A 24,789-nucleotide genomic window follows, 5' to 3' on the forward strand; every position below is an offset into this window, starting at 1 on the left:
TATGGCAAAAAAAATCCTTCTCGCAGGAGATACGTTTGTGTTCTCTGCACTGCTCACCGTGCAAGGTGCGTGTGCGGGGGCACGTGGCCTCCCCGGGACGCGCGGGGCCATCGGCCCCTCTGGTGTCAAAGCCTACCACCACCCCAGGGAGGCCTCTACACAGGGAACTTAAATCTAACCTCGATAAATAAAACCAAATGTTTATTTACACCAAAGAATTCCAACACTGGATCTTTCACATATGAAGGACAAAGTATATATACACAGCAAGGGGTAGCAGGGCTGTAACAAGGGTGCTTTTCTGTTGTCAATGATAATATTTGTCCACAATTACTGATCTACCATTTCAGTTTAAGTTAACGTCTGCTCGCTCCTTCCTCTCAGTGCATATTTACAAGACTGTGAGGTAACTGGTATTCTCACCACATGGCACGTGAGGGAGGGGATGGTGGGTGAAGATGTGATATCGGACTTGGCGCAGTCTGATTTTTCCAGCTTTAAGTAGCCACCAGCTTGAAACCTATATAAACAATTTAAAAACAATATACCCAATAACAAACTAATTCCAGAGATCCAAGCCAAGCAATGGCAGGAAGAAGCCCCCATGAGGAAGGGGCTGATTAGAGCAGGGCTTACTCTACAGGAGCACCTTTCTCAGGAGGTGGCAAGGACTCCAATCGGATCAGTAACTTCATCTTTTAAGACTAAAATTACATGCAAGGGGGTGAGTTGGCATTCTGGTTGGCTCCTAAGGAGACATGATTCAATCCAATTAGGGTGTCAGACATGATCTGCACTTACTCGTTTTAAGCTTATACCACCTCTCCATACTGGAATTGTCTCCTCAGCGTACCCCGGCTGAGTCATATGCAGGACACGGGGTTAAAGTGAGTGGTACTTTAAGAATCCCCCTCCCCTGCCTCACGAAGACTTGGTTTGGTAGTCTCTGGAGAACAGCACAATCCCCCAAGGTGTAGGCTCGCGGAGGAGTAATGGTGGGAACATGAAGAGAAGAGATTTCCAGCAGGATGCAATAGCTTGGAAATGCTGTTGATTCATCTTTGTTCTTAAATGAAGAGTACTTTTTTTAGGGTGGGGGGGGTGGGGTGGGGGGAAACTGTCCAAGAAATATTCCATCTGTAGGTATTTTCAGGGAATCCCCTGAGTTACGAAAAGTTCAAGTAAAAAAAGAAAAATCAGCCTATAATAATTTTTGTATATAATGACTGAACTACTATAAATCCACAAGCAACAGTTCAGACACGGTGCCTCCAAAGCGTTCATCCCCTCCCTTCCCCTGCCAGGCACGAGCTGCGTCCTGAGGAGAGGTGGAGGGGGAAACCTCTTCCCCACCTGACTCAGCTCAGGCAGCAGGAGACAGAGCCCATCACTACTGCTGGGCGCCGGCAGCAGCTGGAACGGGCATCCCCAGGGTGGTGGTGGCAGAAATGACGGGTGAGCCGGCTAGAGGTCCAAGGGGTGAAGGTGTTGGCACTGAAGAAATCCCTGGAAAAGAGACAGGTAAGCAGGATTTAGAGCGAAACCCAGCGCATCGCTACCCAGGACAGCTCAGCTGCTTAAATAAAGTTAAATAAATCTTTGCAGGTCAGTTTGCTGCCGCTTTGTTGTGTTTTCAGAGCTGCCAAAACAAGCTGAGATTAAAGATCTGTCCCTGTTCTCCGAACACAGCACAGATTTGTAACATACAAGCGTCGCTGACAGGCAGACGTACGGCAGGATCGCTGTCCTTCAAACCGCTGCCAAAACATCCAACTACAAAGCACTTTTTAAAACAAGACCAGAAAAGCAGGTCAGGCTGCAGCCAGGCCTTATTTATCGTGCTCTCCCACCCACTTCTTCGTAGCCCTTGTCCCAGGAGATGACTTAATGCCCCACCTGCAGAACTCACCCTCCTGGATCCTCACATCCACACAGCGCGTATAAATAAACGCTTTACAACGCCATGCACGGAGAATAATCGACAGCAGAACTGACCTGACATCATACTCGCACTGCTGACAGGAGTGCTGCCACCTGGCATGTTGGACGAGCCCATCCGAGCCTGGTCTTTCACAATGGGATCTAGGAAGAGCACACTACCCTTAGGCGCCGTGTTGCTGCGCAGCAGCTGAAGCACAGCGGCTGCCCGCGACCTCTGCGCTCAGCCAGGCCCGGCAAGCTGCCTACGTCAAGGAATATCAACCAGCATCTAAAGGAACACAGAAGTTTTCACCCATTCCAGCGGGAAGCGCCCAAGAAGGCGCCACGTTAACGTGATCAGTGAAAAGTCGCCTAAATGATGTGCTTTGGAGCTCAGCAGGACTGTTTGACAGGAAAAGCTGAAGGAAATTAAGGTGAAGTTGATCTCCTTTCTATGCTAAGCAATTGCATAATTGCATAAAGCCCAACCCAGAGAATGGGTGTAGCAAACACAAAGATTATCACTAATTACAATCATATGCCATGTCTATACACATCCCACAGCAGCCTGTGAGTTTGGAGCTTGTTGTCTTCTCTAAGATGTTCCCAACTTACTGACTCTTCGTTTTCAGCTGCAGGTAAGTAACGCTACCATCCGAACAGAGACAACCCCTTCCTGCTGCCCAAGCCCACTGCGCCAGACAAGGGAATTTCAAATTTTGCCCTTCCTCGTGCTGAGTTCAGCACAACCTGTATCTCTACTTTGACAAGGGTTAATTTAGCTGTTTGTCCAACTCTTAGATTCCCAGCTTTCAGCTCATACTCACAGAACGTTTCACTTGAGCATTTCCCACAGGCATAACACAGATCTGTAATTTGTTAATTACACAGGTCCATTCAGCAGCAAGTACAAAAGAACTGAGCAAATACTCCTATTTTGCATTGTTACAGCTGTTTCAAAAACCTAAATATCAAGACTTGGGAAAAACATCCAAGCATTTAAAAACATTTACTAGTGAAAGTTACATTTTTGCATGTAACTTGCAAACCCAAGACCCGACTATGCTATTCGCTAAGGTACACATTTAGCAACAAAAGGAGTTAAAAGGGCTCGTTTCTCCGCAAACCAGTTTGTTTTATCAAAACACAGGAATCTGTGTATGCAGACACCTGCTGAAACGAGCACGGGTTTAGCACCAACGCTTCTTTAACAGTGCTGCTGATTCATGGGCCTGACACGGGCATTTTGTTTCCTCAGCTGGTGTAGGTGGCAGTGCCCTACTTTACCCACCACAGTGACAAGCAGCCTCAGCTCCAGCGCAGTGATTTGCAAAGACCAGGCTTATTACGTTGCCGTTCTTAGCTCCTGTCTGCACAACCTACAGGAACGGAGATTTCCCAGAGGCACAGTAACTCCTCTTTGGACAGCAGCTGATACTTACAGAAGTAAGGGTGTTCCATGGCTTCTCTCGCTGTGAGTCGTGACTGGTGATCATATCGCAACAGCTTGTCTAAGAAATCCAGAGCTTCTGGACTCACCAGATGTTGGTTCTCACTGTGAACAAAACGCTCCCATCGCTTACGGGAGTGTCTGCAGAAAAAGATACCCAAATCAGGCTAGGCAAAGGATGTCAGGGCCCAAATTCACTTTTTTAAAAGAGCAAGAACTGCGACAGATGCCCGGCTCCAGGAGGGGCCGCTGCTCGGCGCGGCAGCCACGGGGCTGAGCCGCACCAGAGCACAAAGCGGCAGTACACCGGGTCTCCACGCGGCGGCACAGCCATCACAGCCCTGGCCAGCATGAGGACGCAAGTTCAGAAGGGATTTACAGGCCTAAAATCCCAGTTTCTGCTCTTATGTCCCCAACATTAGTTCCTTGTAGCTTTGGTATGTGTCTCACAAAATAACTCTATGAGGGAAAAAATATATAAATGCAATCTTCTGCATTTTCTGCACTGTAATTCTGAGAAACATCATTCTGTGGTTTTTTTTTTCCCCCAGAATACTGGAGAGAGCATTTGCCCTTCATGCTTTACGCTCCAGCAGTTCATTTATTGCCAAGATGACATTTCAAAACCTTTCCTCAAGTCCATTTGCAGATACAGGACCATGGGAAGCACTGGCAGAGCTCAAAGGCACAAAGTGACAGTTCTCAAGGATCTTGGCTCTGACTTCTCTCATAAGCAGAAGTTTTTGTTTACTTCAAGGTCTGCTGACAAAGCAGTAGCTGTCTGAGTCAACCAAGAGCTTATGAGCTACTCTGGACCTTGGCTCACCTGCCCAAGATGTCATTGAAACGTGGATCCAGTTCAATGTTGTATTTGTCAATGTAATCATAGAGATCTTCTGTTCCCAGCACCTTGGCTATCCTCACCAGCTGGGAACAAACAGAAAAATAAGTCACTGCTGTGAGGGTATGATAATGCCAAAGTCAGCGTGAAGATACAGCAGCACATTCCCACGGGAGCTTCAACTTGATCTCAGTGGTCTGAACCAGCAGCCACAGGGTGATCCCACGGCTCTGACTACCCCGGCCACAGACAGTCACAGGCATCACCAACATGCCTCCGCTCACAGTCGGAACGGAGTCACCCAAAGCAGCCAGGAGGGAGCTGCATACCCTAACAGCACTAAAACTTGAAACCTTACAACACTAACTCCCTTTGTAGCAAGAAAATAATCAAAACCAGCAAGCGGGGAAGGCAAGAATAACTGGTTAAAAAAGCAGAAACTCTGTAACTTGCACGTGAAGGGTGAAGCGTCACCCTGGAGGGCTCTAGAATGAAGGTTTGAGAACAGAAAGTCACTGTTCTTGAATGTCTGCACATTAGTTCAGATGCAGAGCACGTATTAAAAGTATAAAAATGTTGGCCTAAAGGCAACACATCAAAGATTTCAGAATCTATATAAAACTGTACCAAATTCACAGTTTCTATACAGAGGGGAGGGAGGGTGGAGAGTGGTGGGGGCTTTCCACATCACATAACCTCAGGAATAGTCAATCTACATACCAGAACACACCAGCCTTAATGTAACTATTGTTAGAACTTTTTCCCGATACCTACTGAGGAACTCGTAAGTACAAAACACTATAAATCTATTTCTATTTAACTGGTTAGATAAGCTGGCACACTTGAGAAAAGGAACGTGGCTTCAGACTGAGCAAAGAAGCCGTTAGAGGAATGCTTGAATTCTTCAGATCCCTTGACAGAAGTATAAGCAGGAAACCTTCGTTGTGCTAAGAGAACAGAGATTGTACATGACCAGCTCTCACCTGATCATAGTTGTCATGGCCATGGAAAAATGGCTCCTTTCGGAATATCATACTAGCCAACATGCAACCCAAGCTCCACATATCCAGACTGTAATCATACATCTGTACAAAACCAGAAGGACAATTCAATTTCTAATGAATTAAGCAGAACAGACTCCCAATACTAACAGGGTCCCCCCTCCCTCCAGTGATACAAACGCGGCCACATCATGCTGGGAACAGACTGAAATATCTTCATCACTAGATCCCTGTTCAGCTCGGTGTTCCAGTTACTCAAACTGGGATACAGCAATTAGCAGAACAGCAGATATCCTATTTCCATCCCTGTCCATAAAGCCATTAAAGACCAGTTGCCTTTTTCTATTTTCACTGCACACTTCAATGTTACGAATCATTGAGAAACGCGTGTTGAGAAGGGAAGCATCACGACGAGCAACACGAGGAGTGGACTCCACAGGGTACACGGGTAGCGAGGAAGCGCTTTCATTCAGAACCAGCACGATCTGAAAGTCACCAGTAACGCTGCTATTTCCATAATGCAAACTGCCATCAGATACGGGGGATGTTTTTATAGCTCAGTTTAGAAGTTCATGCAGTACTAGCTATTCCCACAAGGGCTTTGTTTCATTCCTGTACCTTACTGCAAACGCAGCCTTGCTAAAAAAAAAATACTCAACATTTGTATTCCAAGATCCATGATGATAGTTCTGTGGCTCTTCCTCAGGTCCTGAGACTAGTCATTAGTTTCTTTAAATCAGTGGCTTTATAGTCACTGCTTTCCATGATACATTTTAGAATGGACTGTCTTAGGCTTCAGGTCTCTAGAAATCTGAATTTCTGGTTTGCTACCTTGAAATGGCACAGACTTTCCATACAAAAGTCAGTGATAAATTCTGGTAATTCTTACCTGATAATCTACAAGGAGTTCAGGTCCTTTGAAATATCTGGAAGCCACTCTGACATTGTACTCCTGGCCAGGGTGATAGAATTCAGCCAAACCCCAGTCTATTAGTCTAAGCTAGAAATGGTAGAAAACAACAAAAAAAAAAGGCTCAAGGGATGCTCCAGCTCTCCACTGGCTGAATCACCCTACAGGTGAGCTTAGTTTGAAGCTTCATTTACAAGTCTTCTATTTTCAATTAATTTGAAGTTGATCAGAGTATCTGTTTAGATATTCTCCCCAAACCTGTATCACCAACCAGCCTAAATAAAATACCTCTCCTTACCAAGCTTGTTTATGGGTCACATGTAACCCATAAAAACTTAGAAGCAGCGTATAGAATTTCATTTTACATTTCTCCACATGACAGAAGCACAGCCCCCCTTGAAGATGTCTGTTAGTAGCACTACACAGGAATACCCAAAAGGGATCCTAGTTTGCCAAGAGAAAAGCAGGAGCTCTCCCCGCCCTCCAGCCACCCCACGTTACCTTTCTGTGCTCGTGGTCAATCATGACGTTGTGAGGTTTGACATCTCTGTGCATAATTCCCATGCTATGGCAGTAATCTAGAGCCTGTGGTGACACACAGAGAAAGAGATGCTCGAGTCACAAGAACCTCTCAAGTTCAATCGTATTCAGAAGTATCTCCACATAAACCAAGCCTAACTAGATGGCAAAACTTCGCTGTCCAGCGTTATATTCTGGACTAGACTCGTGGACCACAGAGAACACCTCTAGAGCCCCCTCTCAAAGGGAGGTCCCAGCAACAGAAGCGTTTTGACTTCATGTGCTTCCTCATCAAAAATGGAATTTCTGAGTCCCTAAGAGCACAGTTACTAGGTACTACTGATCAAACAAGGCTCCCCTTCTCCAGACTCTCGAGGAGAAAATACTTGTTTCAGAAGAGTGCACAAATACATTTGACTGACATTACACTACAGCACAAAACTTGCCAGTAACAGCTTAGAATTTTCTGTTTTCAGAGGCTGCATGTACTTCTGATTTAAGATCTTAACTCATCTCCGTCTGTCCAAAGACTCTGCTAGTCTCAAAAAAAAAAAGACTAGCATTTTTTGCAGAAACAAGGCTGAACAACTGATACTGACTTGATATCTATTTTTCTGCCCAATTCTTCCATAGGCTTCCTCTCCCCTTCCCCCCCATTAGTGACATGATAACCATCTCTATAGGATTAGCTGAGTACAAATCCTAGAAATAAACCAACAAAACAGCAAAACACCAACTTACCTTCAAAATCTCATACATGTAGAATCGAATATCATAATCTGTTAATGTCTGGTATAATTGCTGTGGGACAGAAACACATCATATCAGTGTTCAACACTCAAGAAAAATACCACATCCCTGCCAATCTGGAACAACCCAGCCCTGTTCTCTGCTGCCACGAGTCTCCAAACCCATCTGAAGGAACAGCAGAAGTTTCCCAAGGTACTCGGATCCCACTCTGATCAGCCCGTTCCTCTCCCCTTACAAAGCAGAGTTTACTCCCAGCTCTGCTCAGACTGTACGTTGTGGTTCTTGTCACTAACTCCCTCGTGTTGCCCTCGCCCACCACCAGCACGATGCGTTATGCCTGCAGACGGGGTCTCAAAAAGACCGAGGGTGCTCTGCAACATTAAGCAGCTGTTCCAGATGGCACTGCACAGCCATTCTTCTCCTAAGGCAGGTCAGTAGGGAAGGGCACAAAGAAACATTTAAATCCCTTTTCTCAGAAGTATGGAAAACCACAGAAACAGCTGTCCACATTTAAAGCGGTTCCAATAAATAGTTATGCACTGCCCGTAAAAGCAGAATGTTTCAAAAAGACAGGTACTGGTGGTCCACATGGGAACAGATTCCGAAGGTTAGAACACCACTGGGAATCTGGATTCTCATCTTGCGACTTCTGTGGCAAAATGGTACTAAAGGACTCATTACAAGCTTCTGTCCCAAGCATATTTACCTTTAAAGACAGCTACTATGTCGGAAGGAAGTGACTAAATAACCTGCCTGCTCCCTACCTACTTGCCTTTCCCCAGAAAAACATTACAAGTGCCTTTCAAATGGAAAACATTACAAGTTCACATCCCACACTGTACCTTAAAGTCTGTGTTGTTTACATGTTCAAAAACCAAAGCGGGTGTCCGAGACTAAAACAGAGAGAAAAGTGTTCAGCCATGTTAAGGTGAGATAATATGTCTTCTCTTAGGATAATGAATTAAACAGCTTTTACTCCTAAAACTGCTAGAAGCCCCTCTGCCTCAGACAAGACTTATGATTCCCCTCAGACAGAGAAAGCAGAGCCCAAGCCTGCAGCGCCTGGCAGCACTGTTTGTGGAATGAATTAACTTGTCTCAGCTCACTCATCCTTACAGGGGCTGAAGGGACCTGTGGGGGAAGGGCCCTCTAAGAGAAGTTAATCAGATTAAGAGCTGATCTGATTAAGCAATTCAAAAGCAGGATTTAAGAGCAGGGGAAGACAAAAAGCCAGGTCAGAGCTGAAGTCAAACACAGCAACTTCACCCGTAACCCCGGTGGAACCTTTAAGTTCCTTCCATACTCACCACAGGATCTTTTACTATATCTGCAAGAGTGATTATATTGGGACCGCCTCGCAAGTTCTCTAAGATCTTGATTTCACGCTTGATTTTCTTCTTTTTAACAGGCTGAGGAATAAAAACCCAAAGTGTAAGACAAAACACTCCAGTAAATCGAGGCTAATGGCTCAACATGCAGATGACACAGGCAGGTGACTGCAAGTCAGCAAAACACCTCAAGGCCTTTGCAAGTGAAGCTCCAACAGCCAGATCTCGTTGTTACCTGACTACACATCCCTCCACTAAGGGCTCAAATGTCTGCAGCCTGCTTTCTAACCACACAACCCTGACAGCTACAAATACTAGTTTCATGTTAATGAGGGTTAGGAAGGTGGCTTTTTTTTTTAAAAAAGCTGCCTGAATATGATCTGATATTCCAAAACCTCTTAACTGGCACATGGTAAATGTATAACTACGAGAAGCCCACGAGCGATTCGAGGGCCACTAACTGAAGGTATTTCACCAATCAAGGCTGTGGAATAACCAGCATCCAGGAGATCCTTACTCAGGCTGGAAGGGTATTACATGTGCAATGGAACATGTAGAGCAGAAATGAAAATTTTTAGGTTAGCAGTCCCTAAATCTGATCAGTGGCTTTAAAGGACAATGATCCCATTAGCTCACAGGCCTCTAGGCACATGACAGCCAGCGCACTGGTAGTTAGAGAAGGTGAGAATTTTCTAGTCAGCTGTTGAAGTGTTGCTTAGCTCCAAGTAAAAATGTGTTGCACATCAGGATTTCTTTAGGATAGATGCCAATTCCTTACAGGCAGAGATGTGACTTAATAACCAAATGTAGGGCTTCTATTAGGAGGCTCAGAAGGGTGGCCCATTTCACTGAATGACACTCCAAAGCCAGGCTTTAAGGATTGCGGTTTTAAAACATCAAATGTTTTAGATGAAATGCAGCACTTTCTGGCCTCCTGATCATCTCAAGACAGATTTTTATCTTTTGCCCAATCCCCAGCTCACCTTGAGAATTTTAACAACTACTTTTTCATTATTTGTAATGTTGATGGCTTCAAATACTTCACTGTATTTGCCTCGGCCTAATTTTCGAACTAGCTGGTAGTCATCTTGATTTCTGTGGAGATAAAAAGATAGAGTTCCAAAGAGCTCAGTCATTTCCATCACAATTTACAAATCACTCCTTAACACTAAATCACCGCCTCACCTTCCAGACAAGGTGGATTAACATCTTACATCTCCTGGACGTGATGATTAAGAATTAGGAGAGAAACAGGGAGCTTCTGCTCACCCAAGTTAGATTCGATCCAGAACCTATTTCTTGTGCAGTAGGTAACATAAGCCCAACTATGCATTTCAGCATCAGCAAACTCGAGCTATCCCTTCCACCTTCTCTATATTTGGAAGCTACATTTTTTTCCTTGTATAATGTTGTTAAAAATCAAAGCCAGTAAGACCAAAAATTTAAGTGCTAGCCTATTTAAAAGCAGACTGGGCATGAAACGCCACTTACACACAGAGACTGTATACATTTCAAAGACCAGGAACTGCCACAAAGCTGAGGGCAGAACTTAGTCTGGGCCCTGCTATACAAAAGCAGGAACGCAGGAGCTATGAAGCTGGCACCACTGCTGTCCGATTCTTGGACAGTTTAGTCATGAGCTCAATTTAGACACCTTCTTTCTTCAAAAAGCAGCAGACATGTCTTTTCCACTCACTCACAGAGAGCTGAGCAACAAGTCACAAAATAGCATGTACCTATTTAAGTCTGCTGAGTCTCTTCACTCATGCAAGTCAGAAGCAACTTCAGATGTCTTTTCGCTTCTTTTCAGCCCTCGCCCAGGACCATTTAGATTGCTTCAGAAAAAGATTTTCTTCCCTCTGAAAGGGGATGTTTTCTGATTACCTGGCAAAAATTCTTCAAACCAAACTCTTAAGGAAGCTGCTAAAAACGTGCCTACACTGCCAGGGATTTAGAATTTTGACAAGAAATACTTTTCTGAAGAAAAGTTGTGATCCTAACACTTGCCATGCACACCAGACATCTGCCAAGAGGCATGAAAAAGCCTAACGCAGCACAGGTGCCTGAACGCCCCATGCACCACTACGCAGGATCCTACAGGGATTGATCCTGGCCCAGGGACACCCGTAACCTGCCCAGACTTACCCCCACTCGACAACATGCGACTCATAGTCCCAGTACTCCCGGGGTCTGTGTGTGTTCACATCCGTGTAAACTCTGGCCCTGCTCGGCACGGGTCCCGACATATCAGACAGGTTGGCAGGTGGAAATGAGGAGATGTCTGAAATCAGAGGCTACCCGACCTGCAAAGCTGGACAGAGGATAAAGGCCTCAGATTCTTCCACCTGCAGAGAGAAAATAAACCAGAGGTTAAAATCTCAAGATACTATAAAAATATTGAAGTTAGTCATCAAAAGCTGCTGAGGAGGAAAGGCTGGAGCCCAGCCACAGGCCTGGGATGATTTGTCAGAGCTTGAAAACAATTTGTCTGCTCTCCCTCACATAGGATGGGACCACTTGGCCCTGCTAGCAAAAGTAACACCACCTCCCCCCCCACCACCTTGCAACTTCCAGCATGTAGTTTCCAACTTAGGGTTGCAAAGATAACTTTCCAAAAGGGAGGAAATGCAAAGTGCTCTGTATCTGCAGACAGACTCCTTTCAGCTCCAGAATGAAAGCAACAGCCACCGGCTGCGATCTCTCCCCCATCCCGAGGAAGTTTTGTGCCATCCCATGTAACCAAAATGCTTCGTTCACTCGAGGCCGCACAACTTGCAATGCGCTAATAAACGATGCGCTAATAAACAAGGTCACCCGTGCAACCTGAATCAAGCACTTTCCAAAGTCCCAACTTCTAGAAACGCCAATTGTCATTTGAAATCAGAACTTCAGGATTTACTTGCAATTCTTAAAAGGACTGAAGCCTTTCATGTGACACACACAGAGGTTTGTGTGGTTGTGTTGATTCATTCCGTGGAAAGAAAGCTAATGAGCTGATCCACCAGCACCCTGCCATTCGTCCACTGGAAAATGCAGGTGCTAACCGGAGCATTTATGTACAAAGCAAGGCTGGTCAGCTCAGCAGCAGGTTGCTGGAGGAGAGCAGAGAAATCCAGACGCTGTGTCAGAGCATGGATCTTCTCAGTTTTAAGCACCCTCCCACCGATATATTACTGTACAGGCTTGTATAAAACAGCTTAACGACATTTCAACACAATCATCCGTGCTGCTTTCCCCATAAAACAAAAATGGAAATGTATTCACCTGAAAGCAGCATCAGGACCAAACCGTTATCCAAAGGTGAGACTGCTGAAGTCTCAATGTCACTCTGGGGATTTTCATAGTACAACATTTTTCCCATTTCCACATCTTCTGAAGAAGGCTTTTGCTACCTTCACGCCCTCCTGCACGGACATCTCATCCCATCACCTCACAACAGACACCTTCTACATACAACCCAGTGCCTGCTTGAGAGCGGGCAGCCACTGGGTCTCACCTCTGGGCTCACTTACAGAAAAAAAGCAGCGCCACGCTGTACGATGCAATGGTCCTAGCACAGGCAATAGCATTCTCCAGAAGATGTAGGACATTTATAGTGATAAGCTACAACCACGCTAATTAGACTACTATGAGGAAAGTACATCCCCAACTAGCGGCGAGACAAGAAAGGACGTTGGGAAAACCTCATAGAGGCCAGTCGTTATGAACCACTCGGGGACTAAACGGCTCGAGGATGCTCGAAGACTTCACGACAAACCAAGGCAGCCAGGAGAGTTCTGCTGGGATGGGGCACCAGTTTGGTCACATCTTTCTACAGTTAAGACATTAAATCCAACTCTCCAGAAGACGGCGGCGTCTGTGTTGGATTACGACGCTTTACCCAAACATGAAAGAAAAATTCTGCTGCAATGTCTAAAGATGTTTCTTTGCATTCTTGCAAGGATTTGGTAAACAATGTGATTTTAGCAAATCTTAAGTTTTACCACTATTGAGAGAAGTCAAAGCAACTCAAACAGGTCAAAGACTAATTTCTGAATATTTAAGACAACAGTAACTTACTACAATTTCATACCAAAGTATTGTCCTGCCTAAAGTAAAAATAGTGCCTTTGCACATCTTAAATCTTTCACCACAAGTGAAAGTTGACACACTTCTAAATATTTAAATAGAAAAATCTCTTTGCCAGCTTTCAAAATAACCTGAAAGGAAGGAAGCTGTACTGGAGCATGAAAGAGCATCATTTGGTGCGTAGCATATGGCAGAGACTACACAGCCCTGTTTACCAAAAGGTGCTCAATCAGTGGGCAGTGCTGGAATCTAAATTAATAAGATTTATTTGCTATGCCAATCTTATCCCTTCACAGAATACGGGCAACTGCCAAACTGCAGGAGGAAGTAATAGCCCCATTAATCAGAAATTAGTCAAAAAGACCTAGAAATCTGCTCAGAGCAGTTAGTTTCGGCTGTCAGGGTACGTCACACCAGAAGAAAATTCTCAAAGTGAAATCCTGCTCTACAGGCAGCGTGCTGTTGTTTCTTCGAGGTCTGCAGCACTTCAGCCTACTGCAAGGACCACAGCAAGAAGCCCTGGCTATGGAGATGGTGGAGGACCTGGGGGACACAGGTCTGATGCCCTCCACCATGTCCCACAGCTCAGCCAGCAGCTGCTTTGGCATTGGGAAGCACAAACGTATGCGAGGTCTCTTTCTGAGGACTAAGCCTCCTCAGGTGGTACCGACCACGGCAGCATGGGTTGTTTTTTGACCTACTGACACACAGAGGGTGCTGAAGGCAGCTCCAGGTAGAAAAGGTTGGAGTAATCCAGCCCCAAGGTCAAAAAAGGACATGGCACCATTCCAAAGTCCACAAGAGGTGTGACTGAGGCCTCAGCCCAGTAAAGGAAGGACAGGGCACTTCAGCCAGGTGTTCAGCTAAGGGAAGAATATGAAATATTACTAAAGAAAAAAAAAGAATCTATTCCTGGACAAAATATTAGTCCTCTAACAAAATACACTTTCAGAAGATTAGGCAGCAATCATCTAACACCTCAGACCATTTATGCTGCATGACTCAGACACTCAAAAATTAGATGTATATACCAAAAATGTATCCAGGCATTAACAGAGCATGCAAGTTTACTAGAACACTTTTAGGACAGTGAAATTTATTAGATTTCAAAGCTTAATCACTGTGGTTTCGTTTCTCCTCACTCCATGTAGTTCTGGCAGATGCACTGGCTAATTTCCTCTGCCCAATACTCCTTGTGTAGGAATTAGCTGAACCTGTATATAAGATGACTTAGCAAATCTAATTTTTTAAGCACAACTCAGTATCAATAAAGAACACGTGACTGCTCCACCTCATCCAGCTTAGCAACATCAGTGTCAGCACAGAAAAAAATAATGAAAAAGAAAAATCAATCACATTATCTAAAGATAGATCAAATTTCACAGTGGATATTTTTTGTCACGTAGCTCTAGCCTAGCACGAGCTGTATGCTCTAACAGACTGCTCAGAGAAGGGCTTTTTCAGGAAATCATTGACTGCAGCTTCTAAGAACAGCACACAATGCCTATTTACGAAGGTAGATATTATTGTCTACTGTTCTTTATACAGGAAGAGGAGAGAGTCTGCACAGATAATTTGGTTTTAAAGCAAACAAAGTTACACAAACTTACCCTGCCTGAAAGCTTCTCACTCTCTCTGCTCAAAACTGCCATGGAATTTGTATGTATTTTGCTTTCACTGCCCCTAGAGAGGGATAATTTTGCAGTGGATCCAAGCTCGTTGACAGAAGGGACCAACACAGATAGGGACAAATAATGGGGACAGGTGTGGTCATGCAAAAGTCAGTTTAGTGGCAGTTTTAAGGCAGAAAATCTACAGTATGAGCAGGGATTACGCTTAGCCAAGAGGAGTGTCCTGAGCTTGTTATAAAGGATGAGTTCTATTTCTGCAGAATCCAAATAGAACATGTCATTTATTAATTCCTGCGTTAACGACGGAATCATAGAATAATTTATATATGCTAAAAGTAATCTAGTCAAAGTAGATCTAATTAGTTTGCCATGTCCAGTGTAGTCCTGAGCATCTCCAACAAACACAATGCATCTCTGAAAATTTTGATTCCTCTGGTAGAGAAGTGCTTAACTAGTAACCGTGAGCTTTTTTTTAGGCAACATATCGGAGGTCACAGAGAGAGGAAGACAAAGCTTCCAGTCACCGTCTGACACACGCTGTCCAGTGCTAAGGCTTGCCTGGGCAAGGACAGAAAACGGCTCTTCTGTTTCAGCACTTGTGGTGCCAGCCCTCGGGAAGACACCACCATCACCCAACAGCGCTCACGTGGTAGCTACGGCAGCACCACACTAAAGTTTCAGTGCTTGCGTAGGCCTGCCCTTAAAAATGCCATTTAAGTATTAGCAAACTGATAATTAGCTCATCTCTTACACAGCATCCTTATCGAGAGCACCCCGCAGGACCCTGTTCATCCTGCGTATGAAAAAAATCACAAGAACACAGCCAAATACAGCACTGCGTGTACTACTGATAATTACACTGCAGGAGTGCCCCAGAGCCCCAGTCAAACACAAAACCAATTGTGCTACCACCATATAGGCTTTTTAAATTGGAAGGTCTATTAATTAAAAGAGATCAGTTCTTAAAAGTTTGAATTATCCTAACATTAGCTTATTGTCTGAGCAGCACGGCATGCCAGACTTTTTGTGCCTAAAGTACACTAAAACAGTAAAGAGCTTTTCAATGTTCACTTTGATTTTAAAAACATTTTAATTTAAAACCACTGTTACAAACCCCCTCCTTTTTAAAAAGGGATTTTATCATCCTCACGATACACTCTAATCCCAATGGCAAACCCCGTCCCCAGGGAGGACTTGACTTCTTGTGAACTATCGGTACGCACAGCACATACCCAACTAATAACGGGAATTTCCTTCACCCCCTGTCCTTCCAGGTGTATCCACATACAGCAAGTAGCAACAAAACAGCTAAGAAATCTGTGCAAATTAGTTTGAAAAACACACCTACTCAGCCTCTAGTAAAATTCACCTTTTAGTCAAGAATAACTGCAACATTGGAATCTTTTTTCCTCCCTTTTAAATGGAAATGTTTTTGGCTCAGACTTCTCTCAAGCACAGTTACTCACTCAGAACCTTAAACCTAAGTTGCACCAGTATGACGCAGCGCACAGACAGACTCCCAGTGAGCTGGAAGCCAAGAGCTTCCCAGAAGACTGGTGTCCCGAGGAACCTGCAAGGGCTATCCAAGCGATGACCTTTGCGGATTAGGTCTGGAGTATAAATAATGCACCCAAGAATACGAGCACAGCTTGACACCAGCCTGCCTGTGGATTGCTGCTGACAGCACAAGTCGCCCTCGGCGTGAGCTGTGTATTGCTGGGTAGTTCCAAGTTCATCGAGAGCAGAGTTAACAGTGAACTATGTTCCACGCCACATAAACACGGTTATTACCGCTGACCCACCTGAACTCAGTTAGCAGAGAGCAGTCCCAAAGGGGTAAGATAGGCCCCAAACTGCACCAAGCCAAACTCAGAGTGCCAAAAAAATATTGCTGTCACTTTATCAGCTCTAGACAGGCTGTCCCAGACAACCTCAGCTTCTTTGCAAGGAGAAAGCGAGATGCACAGATTGGTCAAACAGGTCTAGAGACTTTCCTCTCACTTCTACTTTCCCCACGTAAGCTCATTACCAGCGGCGACTGTGACAGACTAAGACTGTGAACAGGTCAAGACACTCAGCAGCCAGTTCATTTTGAAAAAAGAAAAGCTCTCTGTCAGCTGAGTAGAGCAGAATTACAGTAAGTAGCCTGGAATCAAAAGGTTATTCCTTTCTTTTATCCACAACTGCAAGTGAGACATTACCTTTCACAGTAAATGGCTCAAACCCAGCCTCTGAAATCAGTGTGTAATGTGCTTTATTAGTGAGAGAACGCATTACAATTATCAGATAAAATTGATTATGATTCCCTTCACAGAGCCCATTTATCCCTCTCTCGTAAGCCTCCCAGGGAAGGAGCACTTGCCTCTTCAGGGTTTGGAAAGACACCTCTAAAATTAAAAGATCAAGACATGCTTAAATACTACAGTACAGCCTGCTGGCAGTCAACACTAATCAAAACCTTACCTTTAAATCAAGAGCTTACCTTTAAAACAAGAAATAATAGTAACCAACTTCATAAAAAATGTGTTCTGTCTCACAAAATAAATCTGATTTGTGTATTTTCGTGATGCTGGAACTACAGCAATATGAGTATGGAACAGATGACCTCCAGAAGTCCCTTGCAACCTATATTTTTCTGTGATTTTATAGCTGAAATAGAAACAAGCCTGGATTAACAAAATGGACATTTCACATCCTTTCCCAAAGACCATTTACCTACTAAAGGGACAACATCAATAGAAAAGCTGATTTTAAAATCTAATTGAGTGAAAAAATAAAAAAGCTTAGGTTTGAAATCAAACTTTTCTCTTGGTAATTTTTTGGCACAGCACAGCCTGCTCTAACTACATTCTTCCACCAAAATTATTATCCAGATTTCTTTCAAATAGCTGGTTGTGTCCGGCTCTGGAGAAATAACAAATCACAATATATAACAACCTCAACATTCTCTTAAAGAAGAAACAGGAACAGTTGTGATTAATTCAAAACAAGACATAGCCAGTCACTAGGGAAAACAGTTGACAGGTTTAAACTGGAAGAAACATCTTGGAGTAATTCTGCACTAGCAACGTCCTAAAATCGAGACCGGTTCTTCCTTCATCAGCTTCACCGATTCCTCCCCTGAATTCCTCGCAGTTCCTGCCAATGAAGATGTCATCCCTGGTAATGAGCATCACGATCTATGCAGAAGTCACGGGACCGACCACGGAACGGTTTTACTGTAACTCCGTATTTTAGGATAACCTCCACAGTCTTGGGGAAAACTTAACCCTCCCACTTCACAAAGGTAGAAAGCAGCGTCTGCCACGTCTGAGGCTGCCCAGGTCGCCCTGGCAGTATCACTGATGCCCACATGCTCTCCTAGCAGAAGTTCTCTCACCGGTAGTCTTTATTTATTGTTCAGACCTGTAACAGCTAAATTTTAGCAGAGCTTACACAGACCCACTACAGGTCTCCAGCAGCTCAGCTTAGTAGGACAACTCTGCTCTGCAAAACTTCAGTGTTGGGAACAGCACGTGTACCTGGGGCAGAACAGCCGGGATCTTCTCCAGCAGCAGGAAGCTGCCAGTGACGGGAACGCTCCTCACCCGTCTAAGATTTTATACAGAACAGTTAACTTCTAAAGCTCTTCTCTTCCCCTTTCTCCACCAAAAAAATCACAGAGACTCTCTCACATTTTCAGAGCTACACCAGTCCACAGCACACAGAGCAAAGGGAAAGCTTTTCCTAACACAAAAACTCGAAGACTCAGCTTGGATGAGGCCGCGTAGCCGCGCTGGGCAGCGACACCAGCGAGACACCCAAGCCCCAGCAGCCAAGTGCGGGCTCTGCCGCTTTCCCACGCCTGCAGCTTCTCCTGCCACCGCTCCCAGCCTCCCACAAATCACAGCGGATATCCTCGCTGCTGCGCTGAAGACTCCTGACACAATCAAATAAAAATGGCTACAAGCGGAACCAGGCATTGCCAAACCAACCTCTCACTACACACACACACACCCCCCAAAACAGAAACCAGTGACAACACTCTTCTGCTGGCATCTCCACCCCGCCCCGACAGTTCAGGCCAAGCAGGGAGCGCAGAAAAGGCGCTGGGTTTTTTTTGGAGGCACACCTCTTTAGGTCTGACCTAAAGCCAAAGCAAGAGCACTTGCAAGGACTTCAACGGAAAGAGATTATTTTCCTTCTAAGAGCATTAACAAAACTAAAGCTCCTACCGCTGGAGCTTTGGACAGTATTATCCAAGAAATTAATTACCAGAACTACTGTTTCTGAGATCCTGGCAACACCAGGCAACTCTTCCTGAAGGCTCATGAAGGGGAACGTTTCAGCACCATGACAGGCTCTTCACAGCTGACATCAGGTCAACTGGCAGCATCCTCTGGAAAGTTCTACCCTCCTAATTACTGCTTAGTGACACAGTTGTTTTCCTCATTAATTAGTACACACAGAGTCCTGACAAGCCAATCATTCTGCTGATTTGACTCCTATGGTTCACGTACAGAGTGTGATTTAGCTAGAACTCAGACAACTGAACTGTACCTACCATCTGTAAAAGTTATCTGGTTTTAATTGATCTGATGCAATTCCTAGAGGCAGGAACAGTTACCAGAGCCAAAGGATAAACCAGCGTACGTTGCATGTAACTATTTCTTCAGGAAATCCCTGTGATCAGCTGTTCCCATCGAGCGGGCCACGCACTGCAAACCATCTTCACCGCTCAGCTGGCATCCAGAAGGCTCAGCAAGAGACCTGCCGCTGCAAACCCCTGCTAGAAAGTACAAGTTCTAACGTAATTCTCTAAAAAGTCATCATTATTAACACAAGACGAACCTAGCTGCAACGGTTCCAAAAATCAAATGGAAAAAACCCAGCTATTAAACTTCAGAAATCAGTATCTATTCTGCACTGGGTACCCTAACACCCAGGGAGTGCTGGGTCTCTACAGCTACAGCCAGCTCTCCCAGACGTTGCAGGTGATGTAAATGTACTGACTAGGATTTTAATATTTCACACTTGTGCTTTGGAGATTAACTGAAGCCTGGTGAACCACAGCATCCATCACTCAGGGCAACCCAGCAGGGACACGAAAGCTGAACCCACCCTTGCCATGCCAAACCAACCCACACCACTGTCAGCCATATACAGGGGCAAGTTTGTCGCTACAGCATCTTTCTTCACACCTGCAATCACCCAATAAAGCCAGTGCCCAGCATTAAGTCATGGCTTAGGACAAGTATATATTTATAGGCCTGATAAGATGCATATGTTGGACATATGCCTGGATGCCATACATTATAAATATCAAAACTTGTAACTCCTAATTTGTAAACTCAGTTGAAATGAATCTGGATGTTGCACAACTTCCTCAGTGAGCAAAAAGCCCTCCTTTTCCTTCTGGAGTACAAAGTGCTGCTTAATCTGCAGAAGGCAAGGCTGGAATTTAACCACGTGCAGGTAACAGATAGAGAAATCTGTGACAAAACTTGTAAGAGAAGGAACATTACAGGAGCCCTTGTTTTCCTACACTGGAAATTCGTTGTGCGCGTCCATGCTCACCCATTTTCAGAACACTAAAAAGATGCACTGAGGGCTTTGGCAAGAACATGGGAGAGGCACCATTTCACCTCCCTGGACATGCAGGACTTCAGGGGCACTTCTACACAACATGGTGAGACCTCTCTCACCCAGCGAAAGCAAGTTCTGGCACGTAATTCTGTGTTAACACCACAGAACATGCTGGACTCTCCCTACACTTAGCTCGATTAAAAAAGGCTACTTTACCCTTTGGTTGTTCCAGAAAGTACAAGGGCAGAGGCCTACTTCTCTGCAAAACCAGACTAACTTCATTTTTCTAGACCTGCTGCTAACACTTGAAGACACAACCATCCAACTGGCAACCTGTAGCCCAATTCCACCTTGGCCCCAAATTATTTTCCATTTCCATCTAATATACATTTTATTCACCATTCACTTCAAGTAAACTGCCATAATATAATCCAGCCACTAGATTAAGCAGCTGGATGGCCTCCTTTAGAAAGCATCTCCTTGCAAATGTAATATTCCTTAAAAATTAGAAATTAGTCAGAAGAAGGATGTATCCTAACTCTCAGAAATAAACTGTGGAAAATTTAAATTATTGACATAGTAACCTTCCAAATATGAGTCCGTGGTGGTATTGTCTTGAGTCCACAAAGAACTCCAAGGTCTCCCTTCTGCTCTTCAGCTTCCCAAAGCAGCAGCACAAAATGGATAATAAAATCATTTGAATAAAACTGTCCAGAGCAGTCTGAACAAAGGAGCAGGTAAGACTCACGTCAGGCTCACTCTGCTGCTCCTCCACTGCTGACGCCTGAGCAACAGAAGATATCCATGAAACACTGATCCTATGACCACATCGACAATCCCATTTCTTATCAACCTTTCCTACCGAGATAGGTTTGGCACCTTGATGGCAAATAGGGTCCAAAAACCAGCTTGTAAAAACACTCGCTTTCAGCAACAGCACTAACGCCAGTTCAGAAAGCTGCAGTCTCCTCTTCAAAGCAGTTTTTCTAGGTCCAAAGGAGAACTCCCTTTCTCCAATTAGGTTCTGTAAATGCCAGGAAAGTCAGCTCTTGGAAACCCCTGGAAGAAGATATCCAAGCTCAGAAAAATGATCCAAGAGTTGTCTTGCAATCAAAACCAGCTAACGTTTGTAGCGAGACTGAGTCGCAGCAATCCTTCCTGATCTTAAAATCTGTGGGGTTTATTCTCTCAAGACCCGTATGAGACAATAAAATCTAAGATGGCATCAACCTCACCCAGATAATTTACAAAACTGATACCTTAATGTAAGCAATTCAATAATGGAGGAACAGTGGAGGTGACAGGTCTGGTAACCCAGAAATAAATCCTTGCCTCTTCAGAAATGTGACATGAAATTAATCACACCACCACAATGTCACCCATTTGCTTCTCCTGTCTTCCTTTCCCTTATTCCTCAGAGGACCGGAGGAAAGACAAAAAGAGAAAATTAGTTCTAAGGAGAAAACACAGAAAAAGAATTCAAGTGGAAGGTATAAGGACACCTGCCATTTAATAAAATTGGGAAAAGTTACATCTCTGTCCCTTTTATCACAGTAGAAACAGTTTCTTTCTCTACAACTCCACAAATCTATAACCACCTTTCGGCATCCTATATTCCCAAGATTCTTACTTTGAACCCCTTTCATGTCCATGTACCTAACCCGCCCTACTTGAAAATGCCCCAAATCTCAAATACCAAAGTCTTGCTGTGTCTCACCTTCAGGAAACAGCATTTTACCAAGTCTTTCCCCAGTAATCCCCACCACAGGTTTGCATCTTCATTCTCATGTTTAATCAGCTTTTTTCAAGTAAATATGTACCATTAACTACCCCTGCACAAAAGTAAACTCTGCTTAATGTCATGAAACATTCCATGATACAATTCCCTCTGCATTTGCTAGAGCCTACCGCCAATTTTACTGTCCCTCCCTCAAAGAGCCATATTCCCAACAGAACCCCTGTCTCCTCAATCCACGAACCCATGCGCCCCAAGAACCTGTTCCAAGTCTCCCACTTGGAAGCCTCTGCTTTCTCCTCCAGCACCCCACTCTCTCACCACATTTTTCCATCCTCTGTGCTTTATCCCCACCACCGCACGTTACCCGGCTACTCCGCTACATTAGCTTCCCCTCCTTTGCGACAGCCAAGGCCGAGACGACGTCGCCTTCCTCGCTGCAGGGTTGATGTTACCTTCCTCAACCCCGTTTCAACTCCTCGTGGGCAGCAGCCGACTGGGCAAGCTCACCGGGCTGAGCTGCAGGACGTGTACACTGAACTCTCTGCTACCGCCCACACTGGGAAGTAGAAGATAGTGAGGCTTCACCAACAATACATAAATAATAGAAATTATATTACCAGGTACAGAGAAAGGTGAAAAAAGAAAGGAAATTTCTCTCCATTGCCAAGATGAAAGGGAAGGATCACTGCCTACCACCAAAGATCCACATACTTCATACTCAGGCAAAGGTCTGGACCTTTACAATAAACCCTTCTCTGCCAGGAGGCATCCCAAGAGCCGGATTTCCAGCCCCAAGACACGGGCGGATCTTCTCCTGAGAGCGGAGAGCAGACTGCCCCGCACATGGGATCGGACGCTCTTCTGCTGGTGGGAGCCCCATCCCATTCCAGTTTTCATTTTCCAGTTACAGCCACAGCGCGTGTCTCCACAGAGGCCGTACCACTCCGGGTATGTCGTACCCAGGCACAGCATTGCGCTGTAAGAACTGGAGCATCACCCTAGTCCGAGTTTTAGGACTAATTAAGGAGCTGATCAAGCTTCACACTGTCCACAAATCCTGCCTAAAGTCTTTCCAAGCATAGTCTCCCCTCTCCTAGCACAAGTTTTGCCCTTTTCTACATCATGCTGACATGAACAACGCACAGAACAAGCTTCTCTGTACCTACCTATGCTATACCCAGCATCCATGCTGGCATCGCATCCAACACCCAGGCTGATCGGCAATACGGCGTGAACACCAACTCTGAGTCTGAATATTTTGAGCAACTATTATGTTTTTGAAACGAGAGTTCAAAGAGAAAACTAAATTGCTACCTGCACCCAAGCAGAAACGTTGCTGTCTCCATGCGCTTCCCTCTAAAAAGATGATGTTGCCCCCAGCCACCTCGGCCGGGTGCTCACCCGCAGACGCAGAACAAGCTCCTCTTCCCGAGCCGTGTATGGAGCACACTGTGGACAGAGCTTCCGCGAGCCAGGTGAGCACACAGCACAGCCACCTCCAAGGAGACGCACACAGCACCCAGTTTCCCAGCCTGGCACCAGTGGTCAGCGCAAGAGCAGCTCTCCGAGCCCCAGTCCGGTGGGAGGTTTGACCAGCACAACGCCCGCGCCGTTGCAGACCTCTCTCACAGGTACCGGGGCTCAGCCCGGGCGTGAAGGACCATGTCACTGAACAACACGGGCTCAGGATCCACAAATTTAGCTTGCAGAAGTGAGGCACATGCCCTCATAAGTCTCTGCATAGATCAACCACTGCTGTCAGCAGAAAATATACCGATGACTGAGTGTTCATAATCCAAACTTTATTGGTTGTACCCAAAGCCTTTAGTAAGGAAGAATAAAGTAATCTGACAAACAACATGCATGGGGTTTCATAATCTTATCTGCCCTTTCGTTTACAAAGCATATTTTACCAACAGCCACACAGCCCGTTGCCCCAGGGCACAATTAACTAAATTACAGCAGGGGCAAGACTGACCACCCCTGCTTTCAGAAGAGGAGAGCGACTGGTGTGGAAATCTGTGAAAAGCACCCTTCCCTCCACCAGAAAAGCCCAGAACAGAGTCCCTGCGCGGCTGGGGGTGGGAGCAAGAAGAAACAGGCCTCTCCTTGCCCCTCCACACACCTTGCATCCCCCTGCTTTTTTGGGCAAGGCGGGGAAAAGGCAAGACAGAGCCTTTTAAGTAAATAACACCTACACCGCCTGAACGTGCGAACCGGGAGAACTGGGGGGAGGGGAAGGCTACCCTGCCGTGGGGCCCTGCCCTTCCTGCGTGGCCGGGGGGGCAGCAGGCGGCCCCACAGCTGGTCCCAGGCCAGCCTGAGAGCAGCCGAGGCGGCCCCCCCGCAACGCCCTGCCCCATTCCCCCCCCGGAGGCACAGAGGCCCCCTCCGCGGACAGGAGGCGGCGGGCCCTGCCCTCCCCACCGCGCAGGGCCCGCCCGTTCCCACCCCGCCGCCTCCCGTTCCCCCTCAGCGTCGCCGGGCCAGACCCCCCGCCGCGGCCCAGCTCTCCTGAGGGGCGGCCCCGGCCCCTCAACCCACACCGTGCCCGCAGCGGAGCTGAGGTGGTGGGGGGGGTGAGCGGCGCGCAGGAGACACAGTGGCGCCTCTCTCCCGTCGCCCCCTCCGCCCACCCCCACCACGGAGCCCCAGGAAGGGCGCCGGAGCCGCCGGAGCTCGCCGGTACCTGCCGCGGCCGCCCGCTCGCCGCCCGCCCGCCGGCCGCACACAGACAATATGGCGGAGGCACAAGGCTCGGCCGCCAGCCGCAGGGACCAGAGCGAGGCGCGCCGGAAGCGGAAACCCCGCAGCCCGCTGGCGCGCGACGTGCGCGAGGGGCGGGACGCGCATGCGCAGTGCGGGCGGGGAGCGCGCCGCAAGGGATTATGGGAGCTGTAGTCCGAGGCTGTGACGGTTTCACCGGCGTGGTGAGGCCCCGGTGGGGGTCTCGGGCCTCGTTCCCGCTCCGTATCCCCGGGTCCTGTCCCGGTACGGGCGGGTCGAGTCGCCCCGTGAGGCGAGGCGAGGCAAAGCGAGACGAGGCGGCGGGACCCGTAGCCCAGCGC

General features: G+C 46.2%; 1 protein-coding gene across 2 annotated transcripts; it reads right to left on the minus strand.

Annotated features, from left to right (window-relative positions):
• Nucleotides 1–180: 180 nt before the first annotated feature.
• CSNK2A1 (casein kinase 2 alpha 1) lies at nt 181–24,502 on the minus strand. 2 transcript variants are annotated; one of them, XM_074843612.1, is made up of 13 exons: nt 24,411–24,502; nt 10,865–11,064; nt 9,703–9,814; nt 8,699–8,800; nt 8,234–8,284; nt 7,383–7,442; nt 6,624–6,707; nt 6,102–6,212; nt 5,195–5,296; nt 4,197–4,297; nt 3,363–3,511; nt 1,996–2,082; nt 181–1,506 (listed from the first exon to the last, which is right to left on the minus strand). In XM_074843612.1, the coding sequence occupies exons 2-13, from the start codon at nt 10,963–10,965 to the stop codon at nt 1,391–1,393; spliced, it is 1,176 nt and encodes a 391-aa protein (XP_074699713.1). In that variant the 5' UTR covers nt 10,966–11,064; nt 24,411–24,502; the 3' UTR covers nt 181–1,390. The 2 variants fall into 2 exon arrangements, with proteins under 2 accessions (XP_074699713.1, XP_074699714.1); XM_074843613.1 differs by lacking the exon at nt 24,411–24,502 and adding an exon at nt 16,901–16,974.
• Nucleotides 24,503–24,789: the final 287 nt, after the last annotated feature.

The sequence above is a fragment of the Strix aluco genome, chromosome 17 (genome assembly GCF_031877795.1).
Source record: "Strix aluco isolate bStrAlu1 chromosome 17, bStrAlu1.hap1, whole genome shotgun sequence".
Classification (NCBI taxonomy): domain Eukaryota; kingdom Metazoa; phylum Chordata; class Aves; order Strigiformes; family Strigidae; genus Strix; species Strix aluco.